The sequence below is a fragment of the Salmo salar genome, chromosome 11 (assembly GCF_965601325.2).
Source record: "Salmo salar chromosome 11, fSalSal1, whole genome shotgun sequence".
In the NCBI taxonomy this organism is placed as follows: Eukaryota; Metazoa; Chordata; class Actinopteri; order Salmoniformes; family Salmonidae; genus Salmo; species Salmo salar.
In genome coordinates, this window is record NC_138301.1 from 90,764,257 (window position 1) to 90,777,784 (window position 13,528).

Genomic DNA, 13,528 nt, shown 5'->3' on the forward strand with positions numbered 1-13,528 from the left:
TGACAAATGAGAAAAATGCAAATCCGTCTCACTCTCATCAGGACCACAGCTCCAGCTCTGATATTGTCTGAACCAGTCTAGACCAAAGTAATTGATTTATGGAAAGGTAGTTGATCAGACAAAGGTCATGGATCGGACCAAAGACAGCAGCAAATCCTATGAATTGAATTGATGTGTGATTGAGATGATTGAGATTGATCAGGGTTGGCAGGGAGATAAGCCCACTACTCGCTAGCTCTGGTCCAGGGCATTACATGCTGCTTGCTGATGCTGAAGGCTCAGTGCTGAAGGCTCAGCATCAGCAAGCTGCACAAAATGCCCTGGACCAGAGCTAACCACTCTCATACAGTTAGATGCTTGGACAGTGGCATTTGTGACAGGTTGGTGGAAATACCTTACGTCGCAGAGCAGCTCTGTGAGTTACTGTCTTATTCATCCCCAGCTGATGCATATTCATTGGGCAGATTGCATACCTGCCATGACATCAAACCGCAAACCGAGTCATCAAACCGCAAACTGATCAACAGAGCGCTGTGAAGAGACTGTGTGTGCATGCTTGTGTGTGTGTGTGCGTATGTGTGTGCGGCCGGGTGTTTAAATGCATGTCAATGTGAGTTTGAGTGATTGTGTGTGTTTGTCTTCCCCTCCAGGCTGTGTTTGACTGCGTGGTCAACTCTCTGAAGAACGTGCTCAACATCCTCATTGTCTACATGCTCTTCATGTTCATCTTCGCTGTGATCGCTGTGCAGCTGTTCAAGGGCAAGTTCTTCTACTGCACCGACGAGTCTAAAGGTCTGGAGAAGGACTGCAGGTACATTACACACACTCTTAACCCTTACTAAATAAATACAGTACCAGTCAAAAGTTTGGACACAACTACTCATTCCAGGTGTTTCTTGATTTGTACTATTTTCTACATTGTAGAATAATAGTGAAGACATCAAAACTATAAAATAACACATGGAATCATGTAGTACAAAGAAATTCAAGGCACACCTGTTAATTGAAATGCATTCCAGGTGACTACCTCATGAAGCTGGTTGAGAGAATGCCAAGCGTGTGCAAAGCTGTCATCAAGGCGAATGGTGGCTACTTTGAAGAATCTCAACTATAAAATATATTTAGATTTGTTTAACACTTTTTTGGTTACTACATGATTCCACATGTGTTATTTCATAGTTTTGATGTCTTCACTATTATTCTACAGTGTAGAAAATAGTAAAAATAAAGAAAAACCCTTGAATGAGTAGGTGTGTCCAAACTTTTGAATGGTACTGTAGCTTGAGCCAATTTACCTACAGTATACTAATACAATATTGTGCTACTCTCTCTTTTTTGCTTTCTCTCTCTCTCTTCTCTCTTTCTCCTTTCTCTCGCTTACTTTTTCTCTCCCTCTCTCTCTCCGTCGTTCATCAGGGGTAAGTTTCTGGACTATGACCGGGATGACGTGGCTGCTCAGGATCGTGAGTGGAGAAAGTACGAGTTCCATTATGATAACGTGCTGTGGGCCTTCCTCACCCTCTTCACCGTCTCCACCGGGGAGGGCTGGCCAATGTGAGTAGCCCACACCTCACACCAGCCAATAAGCTGCGGAGAGTGGCTCAGGCCAGCCAATTACTGGAAAGAACCCAGTCACATAATCACAGGCTAGCCAATCACCTACACATCACCTGCTCACATAACCACAGGGTAGCCAGTCAGCTTCCCGGGTAGACGAGAGGGTTCCAACGGGGTCCATCAACCCCTATTGAATGTACAGAGTGTCCTTTACAAGACGAGCATCCCAATTGACATCCATTTCAGAGGCCAAAGTGCCAATGATATGGAGGAAATGAATGCTCTCTGGGGGATGCTAGGTGGGGTGAGCTTCAGTGGGAGGTGTCTGTATATATGTGTGTATGTATGTATGTGTGTGTGTATATGTGTGTGTTTCTGATTGTGTGCATGCTTGCATTGCGTTAATGTTCAGGAGGAGACAGCGCTAGTCAGAGCTACAGTATGTCCCTCATCATTACCCTGATTTATATGGCATGTAGAATCTTCACGGTGTTGGAGTGTCTTATGCGCTCTCCTCAGCTAGTCAGTCATTATTCATCGCTCTCTCTCCCCCCTCTCTCGTTCTCTCTTTCTCTTTCCATATCATTAATCCCAAGTAATAATGCAGGGCTACGTGGTATGAGTTATGTAAAATGAGTTAACTAGCTGTTAGATGAATCCTTAAATCATAATGTCTCTATTCCCTGTAACCCAGCGACTAGGGCTTGAGAAGGAATAGCACATCTCTTCACTGTAAACCCCATTACTCAAAACCTTTGTGGAAACCCGTTGCACTACAATATCAGAGTACAGGTACAGACATTTTCTAACTCAATATGTTTTAGTTACATAATAAATATATCTTCTAAACTTCATATTTTTTGGTGCAGTAAGTGTAACGGGCGTCGTAAGGATTGGACCAAGGTGCAGCGGGAACGTGTATACTCATCTTCTTTATTCATTCAAAAGAAGGAAAAACAAACAAATCACGTATACAAAACAATGAACGCCACTAAACAGTCCTGTCAGGTACACAGACACAAAACAGGAAACAACTACCCACAACATCCCAAAGAAAAACACCCCTCTTAAATAGGACCTTCAATTAGAAGCAACTAGGAGCAGCTGCTTCCAATTGAAGGTCAACCCCATAAACTAAACATAGAACTAGACATACTAGAAAAACATAGAAATATACTAACATAGAACATAGCCCAAAAACCCCGGAACACTCTAAACAAACACCCCTCTTACATAATAACATAGCCCAACAAACCCCGAACCACATAAAACAAACACCCCCTGCCACGTCCTGACCAAACTACAATAACAAATAACCCCTTTACTGGTCAGAACGTGACAGTAAGTGCGTTTCTTCATGTTGTTCATTACTACAAAGAAAGATCTTCTAAATGACCAAAATGTAAACGGAACTTTAAAATATATATTTTTTTTATAATTTACTTGAAAAACATCATAAATGTTTAATGATGAAAAAATATACACTGCTCAAAAAAATAAAGGGAACACTTAAACAACACAATGTAACTCCAAGTCAATCACACTTCTGTGAAATCAAACTGTCCACTTAGGAAGCAACACTGATTGACAATAAATTTCACATGCTGTTGTGCAAATGGAATAGACAACAGGTGGAAATTATAGGCAATTAGCAAGACACCCCCAATAAAGGAGTGGTTCTGCAGGTGGGGACCACAGACCACTTCTCAGTTCCTATGCTTCCTGGCTGATGTTTTGGTCACTTTTGAATGCTGGCGGTGCTTTCACTCTAGTGGTAGCATGAGACGGAGTCTACAACCCACACAAGTGGCTCAGGTAGTGCAGCGCATCCAGGATGGCACATCAATGCGAGCTGTGGCAAGAAGGTTTGCTGTGTCTGTCAGCGTAGTGTCCAGAGCATGGAGGCGCTACCAGCAGACAGGCCAGTACATCAGGAGATGTGGAGGAGGCCGTAGGAGGGCAACAACCCAGCAGCAGGACCGCTACCTCCGCCTTTGTGCAAGGAGGAGCAGGAGAAGCACTGCCAGATCCCTGCAAAATGACCTCCAGCAGGCCACAAATGTGCATGTGTCTGCTCAAACGGTCAGAAACAGACTCCATGAGGGTGGTATGAGAGCCCGACGTCCACAGGTGGGGGTTGTGCTTACAGCCCAACACCGTGCAGGACGTTTGGCATTTGCCAGAGAACACCAAGATTGGCAAATTCGCCACTGGCGCCCTGTGCTCTTCACAGATGAAAGCAGGTTCACACTGAGCACATGTGACAGACGTGACAGAGTCTGGAGACGCCGTGGAGAACGTTCTACTGCCTGCAACATCCTCCAGCATGACCGGTTTGGCGGTGGGTCAGTCATGGTGTGAGGTGGCATTTCTTTGGGGGGCCGCACAGCCCTCCATGTGCTCGCCAGAGGTAGCCTGACTGCCATTAGGTACCGAGATGAGATCCTCAGACCCCTTGTGAGACCATATGCTGGTGCGGTTGGCCCTGGGTTCCTCCTAATGCAAGACAATGCTAGACCTCATGTGGCTGGAGTGTGTCAGCAGTTCCTGCAAGAGGAAGGCATTGATGCTATGGACTGGCCCGCCTGTTCCCCAGACCTGAATCCAATTGAGCACATCTGGGACATCATGTCTCGCTCCATCCACCAACGCCACGTTGCACCACAGACTGTCCAGGAGTTGGCGGATGCTTTAGTCCAGGTCTGGGAGGAGATCCCTCAGGAGACCATCCGCCACCTCATCAGGAGCATGCCCAGGTGTTGTAGGGAGGTCATACAGGCACTTGGAGGCCACACACACTACTGAGCCTCATTTTGACTTGTTTTAAGGACATTACATCAAAGTTGGATCAGCCTGTAGTGTGGTTTTCCACATTAATTTTGAATGTGACTCCAAATCCAGACCTCCATGGGTTGATAAATTGGATTTCCATTGATTATTTTTGTGTGATTATGTTGTCAGCACATTCAACTATGTAAAGAAAAAAGTATTTAATAAGATTATTTCTTTCATTCAGATCTAGGATGTGTTGTTTAAGTGTTCCCTTTATTTTTTTGAGCAGTATATAATGTAAACATTTACTTAACTAACCTCTGCCTAAACAAATTATACTTTATATGTGATATTACCTAAAGAAAATTGAGTTGCTTGAACTCAAATCAAATCAAATGTTGAGAGAAAAAATAAATAATTGTACTTACTAAGAATTTTGAGCAAATGTAATTTTTAACCCTTTGCTATGAGACTCAAAATTGAACTCAGGTGCATCCTGTTTCCATTGATCATCCTTGAGATGATTCTACAACTTGATTGGAGTCCACCGGTGGTAAATTAAATTGATTGGACACGATTTGGAAAGGCACACACCTGTCTATATTAGGTCCCACAGCTCACAGTGCATGTCAGAGATAAAACCAAGCCATGAGGTTGAAGGAATTGTCCGTAGAGCTCCGAGACAGGATTGTATCGAGGCACAGATCTGGCGAAGGGTACCAAAAAGTGTCTGCTGCATTAAAGGTCTCCAAGAACACAGTGGCCTCCATCATTCTTAAATGGAAGAAATTTGGAACCACCAAGACTCTTCCTAGAGCTGGCTGCCCGGCCAAACTGAGCAATCGGTGGAGAAGGGCCTTGGTCAGGGAGGTGACCAAGAACCCGATGGTCACTCTGACAGTGCTCTAGAGTTCCTCTGTGGAGATGGGAGCACCTTCCAGAAGGACAACCATCCCTGCAGCACTCCACCAATCAGGCCTTTATGGTATAGTGGCCAGACGGAAGCCATTCCTCAGTAAAAGGCACATGACAGCCCGATTGGAGTTTGCCAAAAGGCACGTAAAGACTCTCAAACCATGAGAAACATGATTCTCTGCTCTGATAAAACCAAGATTGAACTCTTTGGCCTGAATGCCAAGCGTCATGTCTGGAGGAAACCTGGCACCATCCCTACGGTGATGCATGGTGGTGGCAGCATCATACTGTGGGAATGTTTTTCAGTAGCAGGAACTGTGAGACTAGTTAGGATCGAGGGAAAGATGAACAGAGCAAAGTACAGAGAGATCCTTGATGAAAACCTGCTCCAGAGCGCTCAGGACCTCAGACTGGCACTAAGGTTTACATTCCAACAGGACACTGACCCTGAGCACACAGCCAAGACAACGCAGGAGTGGCTTCGGGACTAGTCTCTGAATGTCGTTGAGTGGCCGATTGAACCCGATCGAACATCTCTGGAGAGACCTGAAAATAGCTGTGCATCAACGCTCCCCATCCAACCTGACAGAGCTTGAGAGGATCTGCAGAGAAGAATGGGAGAAACTCCCCGAATACAGATGTGCCAAGCTTGTAGCGTCATACCCAAGACGACTCAATGCTATAATCGCTGCCAAAGGTGGAATGTGAAATAGTCAAGAGGTATAAATTCTTTCTGAAGGCACTGATAAGGATACAGTATGTGTTGTACAAGCATGTTGTGAAATAAAATGGTGAACCTGGAGAACTTTCTATTATTCCATGCTTTATAATAATACTCCCTGCTGTACTCAGTTATGGGAGGTGACAGATCAATATTGGACATGCTTTGTTCCAGTAAATGTATAGAATTTTATTTCACAACATGCTTGTACAACTCATATCCTTATCAGTTCCTTCAGAAAGTATTTACACCCCTTGACTTTTTTCACATTTTGTTGTGTTACAGCCTGAATATAATATAAATTACATTTAGATTGTGTGTCACTGGCCTACACACAATACCTCATAATGTCAAAGTGGAATTATGTTTTTAGAATTTTTTACAAATTAATAAAAAATTTGGAAATGTCTTGAGTCAGTAAGTGTTCAACCCTTTTGTTATGGCAAGCCTAAATAAGTTCAGGAGTAAATATTTCCTTAACAAGTCACATAATAAGTTGCATGGACTCACTCTGTGTGCAATAATAGTGTTTAACATGATTTTTGAATGACTACCTCATCTCTGTACCCCACAGATACAATTATCTGTAAGATCCCTCGGTCGAGCAGTGAATTTCAAACACTGATTCAACCACAAAGACCAAGGAAGTTTTCCGTTGCCTCACAAAGAAGGGCACATAAAAATAAGCACGTTGAATATCCCTTTGAGCATGGTGAAGTTGTTAATTACATTATGGATGGTGGAGCAATACACCCAGTCACTACAAGATACAGGCGTCCTTCCTAACTCAGTTGCTGCAGAGGAAGGAAGGCCGACAGTGACTTTTAAACAGTTACATAGTTGAATGGCTGTGATAGGAGAAAACTGAGGATGGATCAACAACATTGTAGTTACTCCACAAAACTAACCAAAATGGCAGAGTGAAAAGAAGAAATCCTTACAGAATGCAAATATTCCAAAACATGCAAGCAATAATGCACTAAAGTAAAACGGCAAAGAAATTAGCTTCATGTCCTGAATACAAAGCGTTACGTTTGGGGCGAATCCAAACCAACACATCACTATTTTCAATCATGGTGGTGGCTGCATCATGTTATGGGTATGCTTCTCACGGGCAAGGACAAGGGACATTTCTAAAAATAAAAATTAACGCAACAGTGCTAAGTACAGGCAAAATCCTAGCGGAAAACCTGGATCAGTCTGCTTTCCAAGAGACACTGTGAGACAAATTCACATTTCAACAAGACAATAACCAAACCTAAAACACAAGGCCATTGTCTTGCTTACCAAGACAATATTCAATGTTCCTGAGTGGCCTAGTTACAGTTTTGGCTTAAAATCGTCTTGACAATCTATGGCAAGACTTGAAAATGGCTGTCTAGCAATGATAAACAAAGAACTTGACAGAGCTTGAAGAATTTTATGAAGAAGAATGTGCAAATATTGCACAATCAAGGTGTGCGAAGCTCTTAGATACTTACCCAGAAAGACTCACAGCTGTAATCGCTACCAAAGGTGATTCTAACATGTATTGACTCAGGGGTGTAAATACTTATGTATATAGAAGATTTCTGTATTTCATTTCCAATACATTTGCAAAAAAAAGAAAATCACTTTGTCATTATGCCATATTGTGTGTAGATGGGTGGGAAAAAATTGACAACACAACAAAATGTGGAATAAGTCAAGGGGCATGAATACTTTCTGAAGGCACTGTATGTGCCCTCCCTTGCCTGCCACCTGTATTGGCTATAACAATTAAGCTGTTAGGATAGGATAAACTGTAATGTCCTCCAGAGGGAAATTGTCTTAGACACCCAATATTGCTGTATACAAAAGCACTGTACATTACTTAACATATGCACAATAGTTGCATGTTTGTCTTCTTAGTTCAGTGTAATTGGCATTGTCTCATGTTTGTGTAGACCTGGGGTGAAGTTTCCTCTAGATATGGTTCTAGGATCAGCTTCCCCACCCCCAATCCTAACCCTAACCATTAGTGTGAAAAATGCGAAACTGACACAAGTTCAGCCACTAGGGCCACATTTACCCTGCCCCTTTTCACCTATAAATGCCTCTGTGTTTGCCTGTTCTCTCCAGGGTCCTAAAGCATTCTGTGGATGCCACCTATGAGGACCAGGGTCCCAGCCCAGGCTTCCGTATGGAGACCTCTATCTTCTATGTGGTCTACTTTGTGGTCTTTCCCTTCTTCTTTGTCAACATCTTTGTGGCTCTCATCATCATCACCTTCCAGGAACAGGGAGACAAGGCCATGTCAGAGTGTAGTCTGGAGAAGAACGAGGTACACAAACACACACACAAACACACACACACACACACCTTCCAGGAGAATGGAGACAAGGCCATGTCAGAGTGTAGTCTGGAGAAGAACGAGGTACACAAACACACACACAAACACACACACACACACACCTTCCAGGAGAATGGAGACAAGGCCATGTCAGAGTGTAGTCTGGAGAAGAACGAGGTACACAAACACACACACAAACACACACACACACACACCTTCCAGGAGAATGGAGACAAGGCCATGTCAGAGTGTAGTCTGGAGAAGAACGAGGGACAATATGCTGTCTGAACACACGCAATCACACACAGAGAGAGAAAGACACCAGATACACACAAACACACACACATGGAGAGAAAAACACACACACATACACACACACACAAACACTGAAAACTAGTTGCCTTGTACCCAAAAGGTACTTTTTGATTCAACTTGCACAGACAGTTATTAATACAAGGCCAAGTCATTCCTGCCAGTCCTCTGTTGAAACCGGCCCAGTGTTGGATCTCTCAACACCTGTCACAGCACCTGTGGACTTATTTCAGCTGATTTCCATGCTAGCCTGTTTTTTCCCTCAAAACACATCAACACAAAAGAACAGCAACACACCAGTGAAGCAACCAGCCCAGTGTAGTCCATCCAGCTCTCTCTATTTCCTACATCATAGAGAGTTTCACTTAGTGTGTCTCAAATGGCACCCTATTGCATGAATGGTGCACTATAAAGGGAATAGGGTGCCACTTGGGACACAGATTCTGTGCTTCAGGTTGGTAAACTACTGGCGAGTGATCAGAGAGACTGGTTTTGCTACCTTGTGTCAAGATATTAAACACGTCTGGAAACTGTTGGGATGCATGCCAGAGCCTGTGGGACATTAGTTTGATGTTTTTCATTTAATTGTACCTTGGTCCTTACTAGGGTTGCAAAATTCCCGGAACTTCCAATAAATTCCCTAGTTTTCCCAAACTCCTGATTGAAAAAAAAAAGAAAGTGGATTTCTTCAAAGTTCCCGGAATTTTGTAGCCTTCGTTGTTACTTTATGTTTTGCTTTTTTTTATACTAATTATCAGGGTTTGAACAATATCAGATCTGATTAGGGAGATGAGTGAGTTTCACAAACTCTTACATAAGATACTTCTAAGATAATTTTATAATGATTTTTTTATGTACTTTGTTCCCTCCCTCCCTCTATCCTGCCTCATCCCTCTTTGTCTCCCTCCGTCCCTCCCACCTCCAACACAGAGAGCTTGTATTGACTTTGCCATCAACGCCAAGCCTCTGACGCGCTACATGCCAGCAGACAAGCAGTCGTTCCAGTATAAGATGTGGAAGTTTGTGGTGTCGCCGCCCTTTGAGTACTCCATCATGACCATGATTGCACTCAACACTGTGGTGCTGATGATGAAGGTCAGTGGTGGTTGTGAAATCTGATCCTCGATCTGTTGTAAGGGAAAATGTCTACCTTGAGCGGGATAACTTTTGGGAGAGGGTTTTGGAATGAGTAAGCAGTATAATTTGGAAGGATACGTTAAACATATCCATTGTTGACGTACAAGCTAGTTTTAGGAGCAGCTTCTCTGTTGCTAATACCCTTAACTACATGGCTGATCCAGCTGGCTTATCTCCAGGTGTTGACCTGTACAGGTCTGTCAGACTGAGGGACGGTGTTTTACACACAAACACACACACACACACACACAGACAGCACACAGTAGTGTAGAGTACGATGTTAACATAGCATTCCATAAAATAAATCAATGTTTAACATGCTGAGAGTACAATGCACTGATGCATAGAGAATATTCTTATCTTGCTGCCCATTCATTCAGTTGGCTGTCTCAAACAAAGGACTGGGTAACGCATCATGTACAGTGATAATGGCGCCGGAGGGGATGGCTGCCGTTTTACGGGCTCCTAACCAACTGTGCTATTTTGTTTGTTTTTTCGCCTTGTTTGGAACTAATTTTGTACATAATGTTGCTGCTACCCTCTCTTATGCCCCAAAAAAGCTTCTGGACATCAGTACAGTGATTACTCACCTCGAAGTGGACGAAGATTGTTTCTTTAATGAGTCTGACACGAATGATATACTGCTTTGTCGAGACAAGGCCCAAATCCCTGTCATGCGCGTGAAGAAAAGATGGAGAAAAAAGGGGAGGAGGGCGCGGTGCCTTGTAAGAATTCGCAGACGAATAGGTAAATCACCACTTCCCTCTGTATTATTGGCCAACGTGCAATCATAGGAAAACTAACTGGACGATCTACGATTAAACTATCCTACCAACGGGACCTTGAAAACTGTAATATCTTATGTTTCGCCGAGACGTGGCCGAACGACGACACGGATAATATAGAGCTGGCTGGCTTCTTCGTGCATCGGCAGGACAGAGCAGCTACGTCTGGTAAGACGAGGGGCCGGGGTATGTGTCTATTTGTCAGTAACTGCTGGTGTGCAATGTCTAATATTAAAGATGTCTCGAGGTATTGCTCGCCTGAGGTAGAATACCTCATGATAAGCTGTAGACCACACTACCTACAGTACCAAGAGAGTTCTCATCTATATTATTTGTAGCTATCTATTTACCACCACAAACTGATGCTCGCACTAAGACCACACTCAACGAGCTGTATAAGTCCATAAGCAAACAAGAAAAACTGCACATCTAGAAGCGGCGCTCCTACTTGCCGGGGACATTATTTCAGGCAAACTTAAATCCATTTTACCTCATTTCTACCAGCATGTCACCTTTACTGGGGCCCCTCAGGGGTACATGCTTAGTCCCCTCCTGTACTGCCTGTTCACTCACAACTGCGTGTCCAAGCACGACTCCAACACCATCATTAAGTTTGCTGAAGACACAACAGTTGTAGGCCTGATCACCAACAACAATGAGACAGCCTATAGGGAGGAGGTCAGAGACCTGGCAGTGCGGTGCCAGGACAACAACCTCTCCCTCAATGTGAGAAAGACAAAGGAGCTGATCGTGGACTACAGGAAAAGGAGGGCCGAACAGGCCCCAATTAACATTGACGGTGCTGAAGTGGAGTGGGTCGAGAGTTTCAAGTTCCTTGGTGTCCACATCACCAACGAACTATCATGGTCCAAACACACCAAGACAGTTGTGAAGAGGGCACGACAACACCTTTTCCCCCTCAGGAGACTGAAAAGGTTTGGCATGGGTCCCCAGATCCTCAAGAAGTTCTACAGCTGCACCATTGAGAGGATCCTGACTGGTTGCATCACCGCCTGGTATGGCAACTGCTCGGCATTTGACCGTAAGGCGCTCCGGAGGGTAGTGCGTACGGCCCAGTACATCACTGGGGCCAAGATTCCTGACATCCAGGATCTACAGTATATACTAGTCGCTGTCAGAGGAAGGCCCCAAAAAATTGTCAAAGACTCCAGTCACCCAAGTCACAGAATGTTCTCTCTGCTACCACACGGCAAGCAGTACTGGAGCGCCAAGTCTAGGACCAAAAGGCTCCTTAACAGCTTCTACCCACAAGCCATAAGACTGCTGAACAATTTATCAAGTGGCCACCCGGACTTGTGTACTATAGGTGTGTGTGGGTGTGCGTGTGACAGATTGACAGAAAGATGAGGAAAGAGGGGAAGGATCACTTTCACAAGTATTGCAATGGTACAGTATGTCTGTAGGACATTGGAAATGGGCATGCCCATTATCATTTCACTCATGTTCAGTGGGAGTGAAAGTTGACCTCTGACGTCTTCCTGACCTCTGCCCTCAGTTTCACGGTGCTCCGGAGCTGTACGAGGCCATGCTGAAGTACCTGAACATCGTGTTCACAGCTCTCTTCACACTGGAGTGCATCCTCAAGATCATCGCTTTTGGACCACTGGTGAGCCTGCATCTGTCACGACTTCCGCCGAAGTCGGCCCCTCTCCTTGTTCGGGCGGCATTCGGCGGTCGACGCCACCGGCTTACTAATCACCACCGATCTATGTTTCCCTGTTCGTTTTGTTTTGTCTTAATTATTACACACCTGTTTTCTATTCCCTGATTATGTTCCTTATTCAACCCTCTGGTTTCCCTTTCTGTCTTGTCCGTGATTGGTCATGTTTAGTGGTTGTTGGAGGCGTTTCTCCCAGCCCTGTTATTTTGCTGTGGGAGAATTTTTGATTGTGTTTTTTGAGTAAACACGTTTGTTTGCACTTATCCCTGTGTCCTGCGCCTGACTCCATTATAATGGTCCGTGATTCTGTAACGCTTTCGTTTAGTGAAGTATCGTAGTCAGGCGCAGGACACAGGGATGAGCTCAAACAAACATGTTTACTCAAAAAACACAATCAAAAATTCTCCCACAGCAAAATAACAGGGCTGGGAGAAACGCCTCCAACAACCACTAAACATGACCAATCACGGACAAGACAGAAAGGGAAACCAGAGGGTTGAATAAGGAACATAATCAGGGAATAGAAAACAGGTGTGTAATAATTAAGACAAAACAAAACGAACAGGGAAACATAGATCGGTGGTGACTAGTAAGCCGGTGACGTCGACCGCCAAATGCCGCCCGAACAAGGAGAGGGGCCGACTTCGGCGGAAGTGGTGACAGCATCGCTCCATACACAGCTGGAAATGGTCACTGTCTATCCAAGCATTTGGGAAGATAGGCTGTAGACTACTTTGGAATCACTAAAGGTGTCCTTTTTGGGAAAAATAGATAACTCTGGTTGGAGTACCACACACAAAAAAGGTGCTATCTAGAACATAAAAGGGTTCTTTGGCTGTCCCCATAGGAGAACCCTTTGAAGAACCTATGTTGGTGCCAGGTACAGTAGAACCCTTTTGATTCCAAGTAGTACCCTTTCCTCAGAGGGTTTTTACATGGAACCCAAAATGGTTCTACCTGGATGAGGACAGCCGAAGAACCATTTTGGAACCCTTTTTGCTAAGAGTGCAAGGTTGGAAAGAGAGAGAAACAGAGAGGCAGAGATAGAAAAAGGGTGACGTCGGGACAGAGTGATAAAGAGAGAGCCTTTGTGAGAACGTTGGTAGACTTTGGGTGTTGATGGATGTGGGACATTTTGAGGAAAAGGGGAGGGGGAATAGGATGAGGGTAAGCTGGCAAGCCTTTAGCAAGAGCCACGGGGGGAGAGCTGTGTGTGTGCATGACCCGAGCATGCATGCGTGTGTGTGTGTTGGGGATGACGCAACAGCTTCAGATGAGAGGATGAGGGTGGGAAGGTAAAGCAGAGGTGTGGGAGGGAGGGAGGGAGGGAGGGAGGG

At 44.5% G+C, this 13,528-nt stretch overlaps 1 protein-coding gene across 1 annotated transcript in view; it reads left to right on the top strand.

The window, feature by feature from the left end:
* cacna1bb (calcium voltage-gated channel subunit alpha1 Bb) overlaps positions 1-13,528 on the top strand; it is a 222,509-nt gene that overhangs the window by 167,283 nt on the left and 41,698 nt on the right. Inside the window, exons 28-32 of the mRNA XM_082958138.1 lie at positions 651-811; positions 1,417-1,554; positions 8,066-8,267; positions 9,519-9,683; positions 12,027-12,137. Coding sequence (XP_082814264.1) covers positions 651-811; positions 1,417-1,554; positions 8,066-8,267; positions 9,519-9,683; positions 12,027-12,137 — 777 coding nt within the window. The remainder of the gene's footprint in view (positions 1-650; positions 812-1,416; positions 1,555-8,065; positions 8,268-9,518; positions 9,684-12,026; positions 12,138-13,528) is intronic.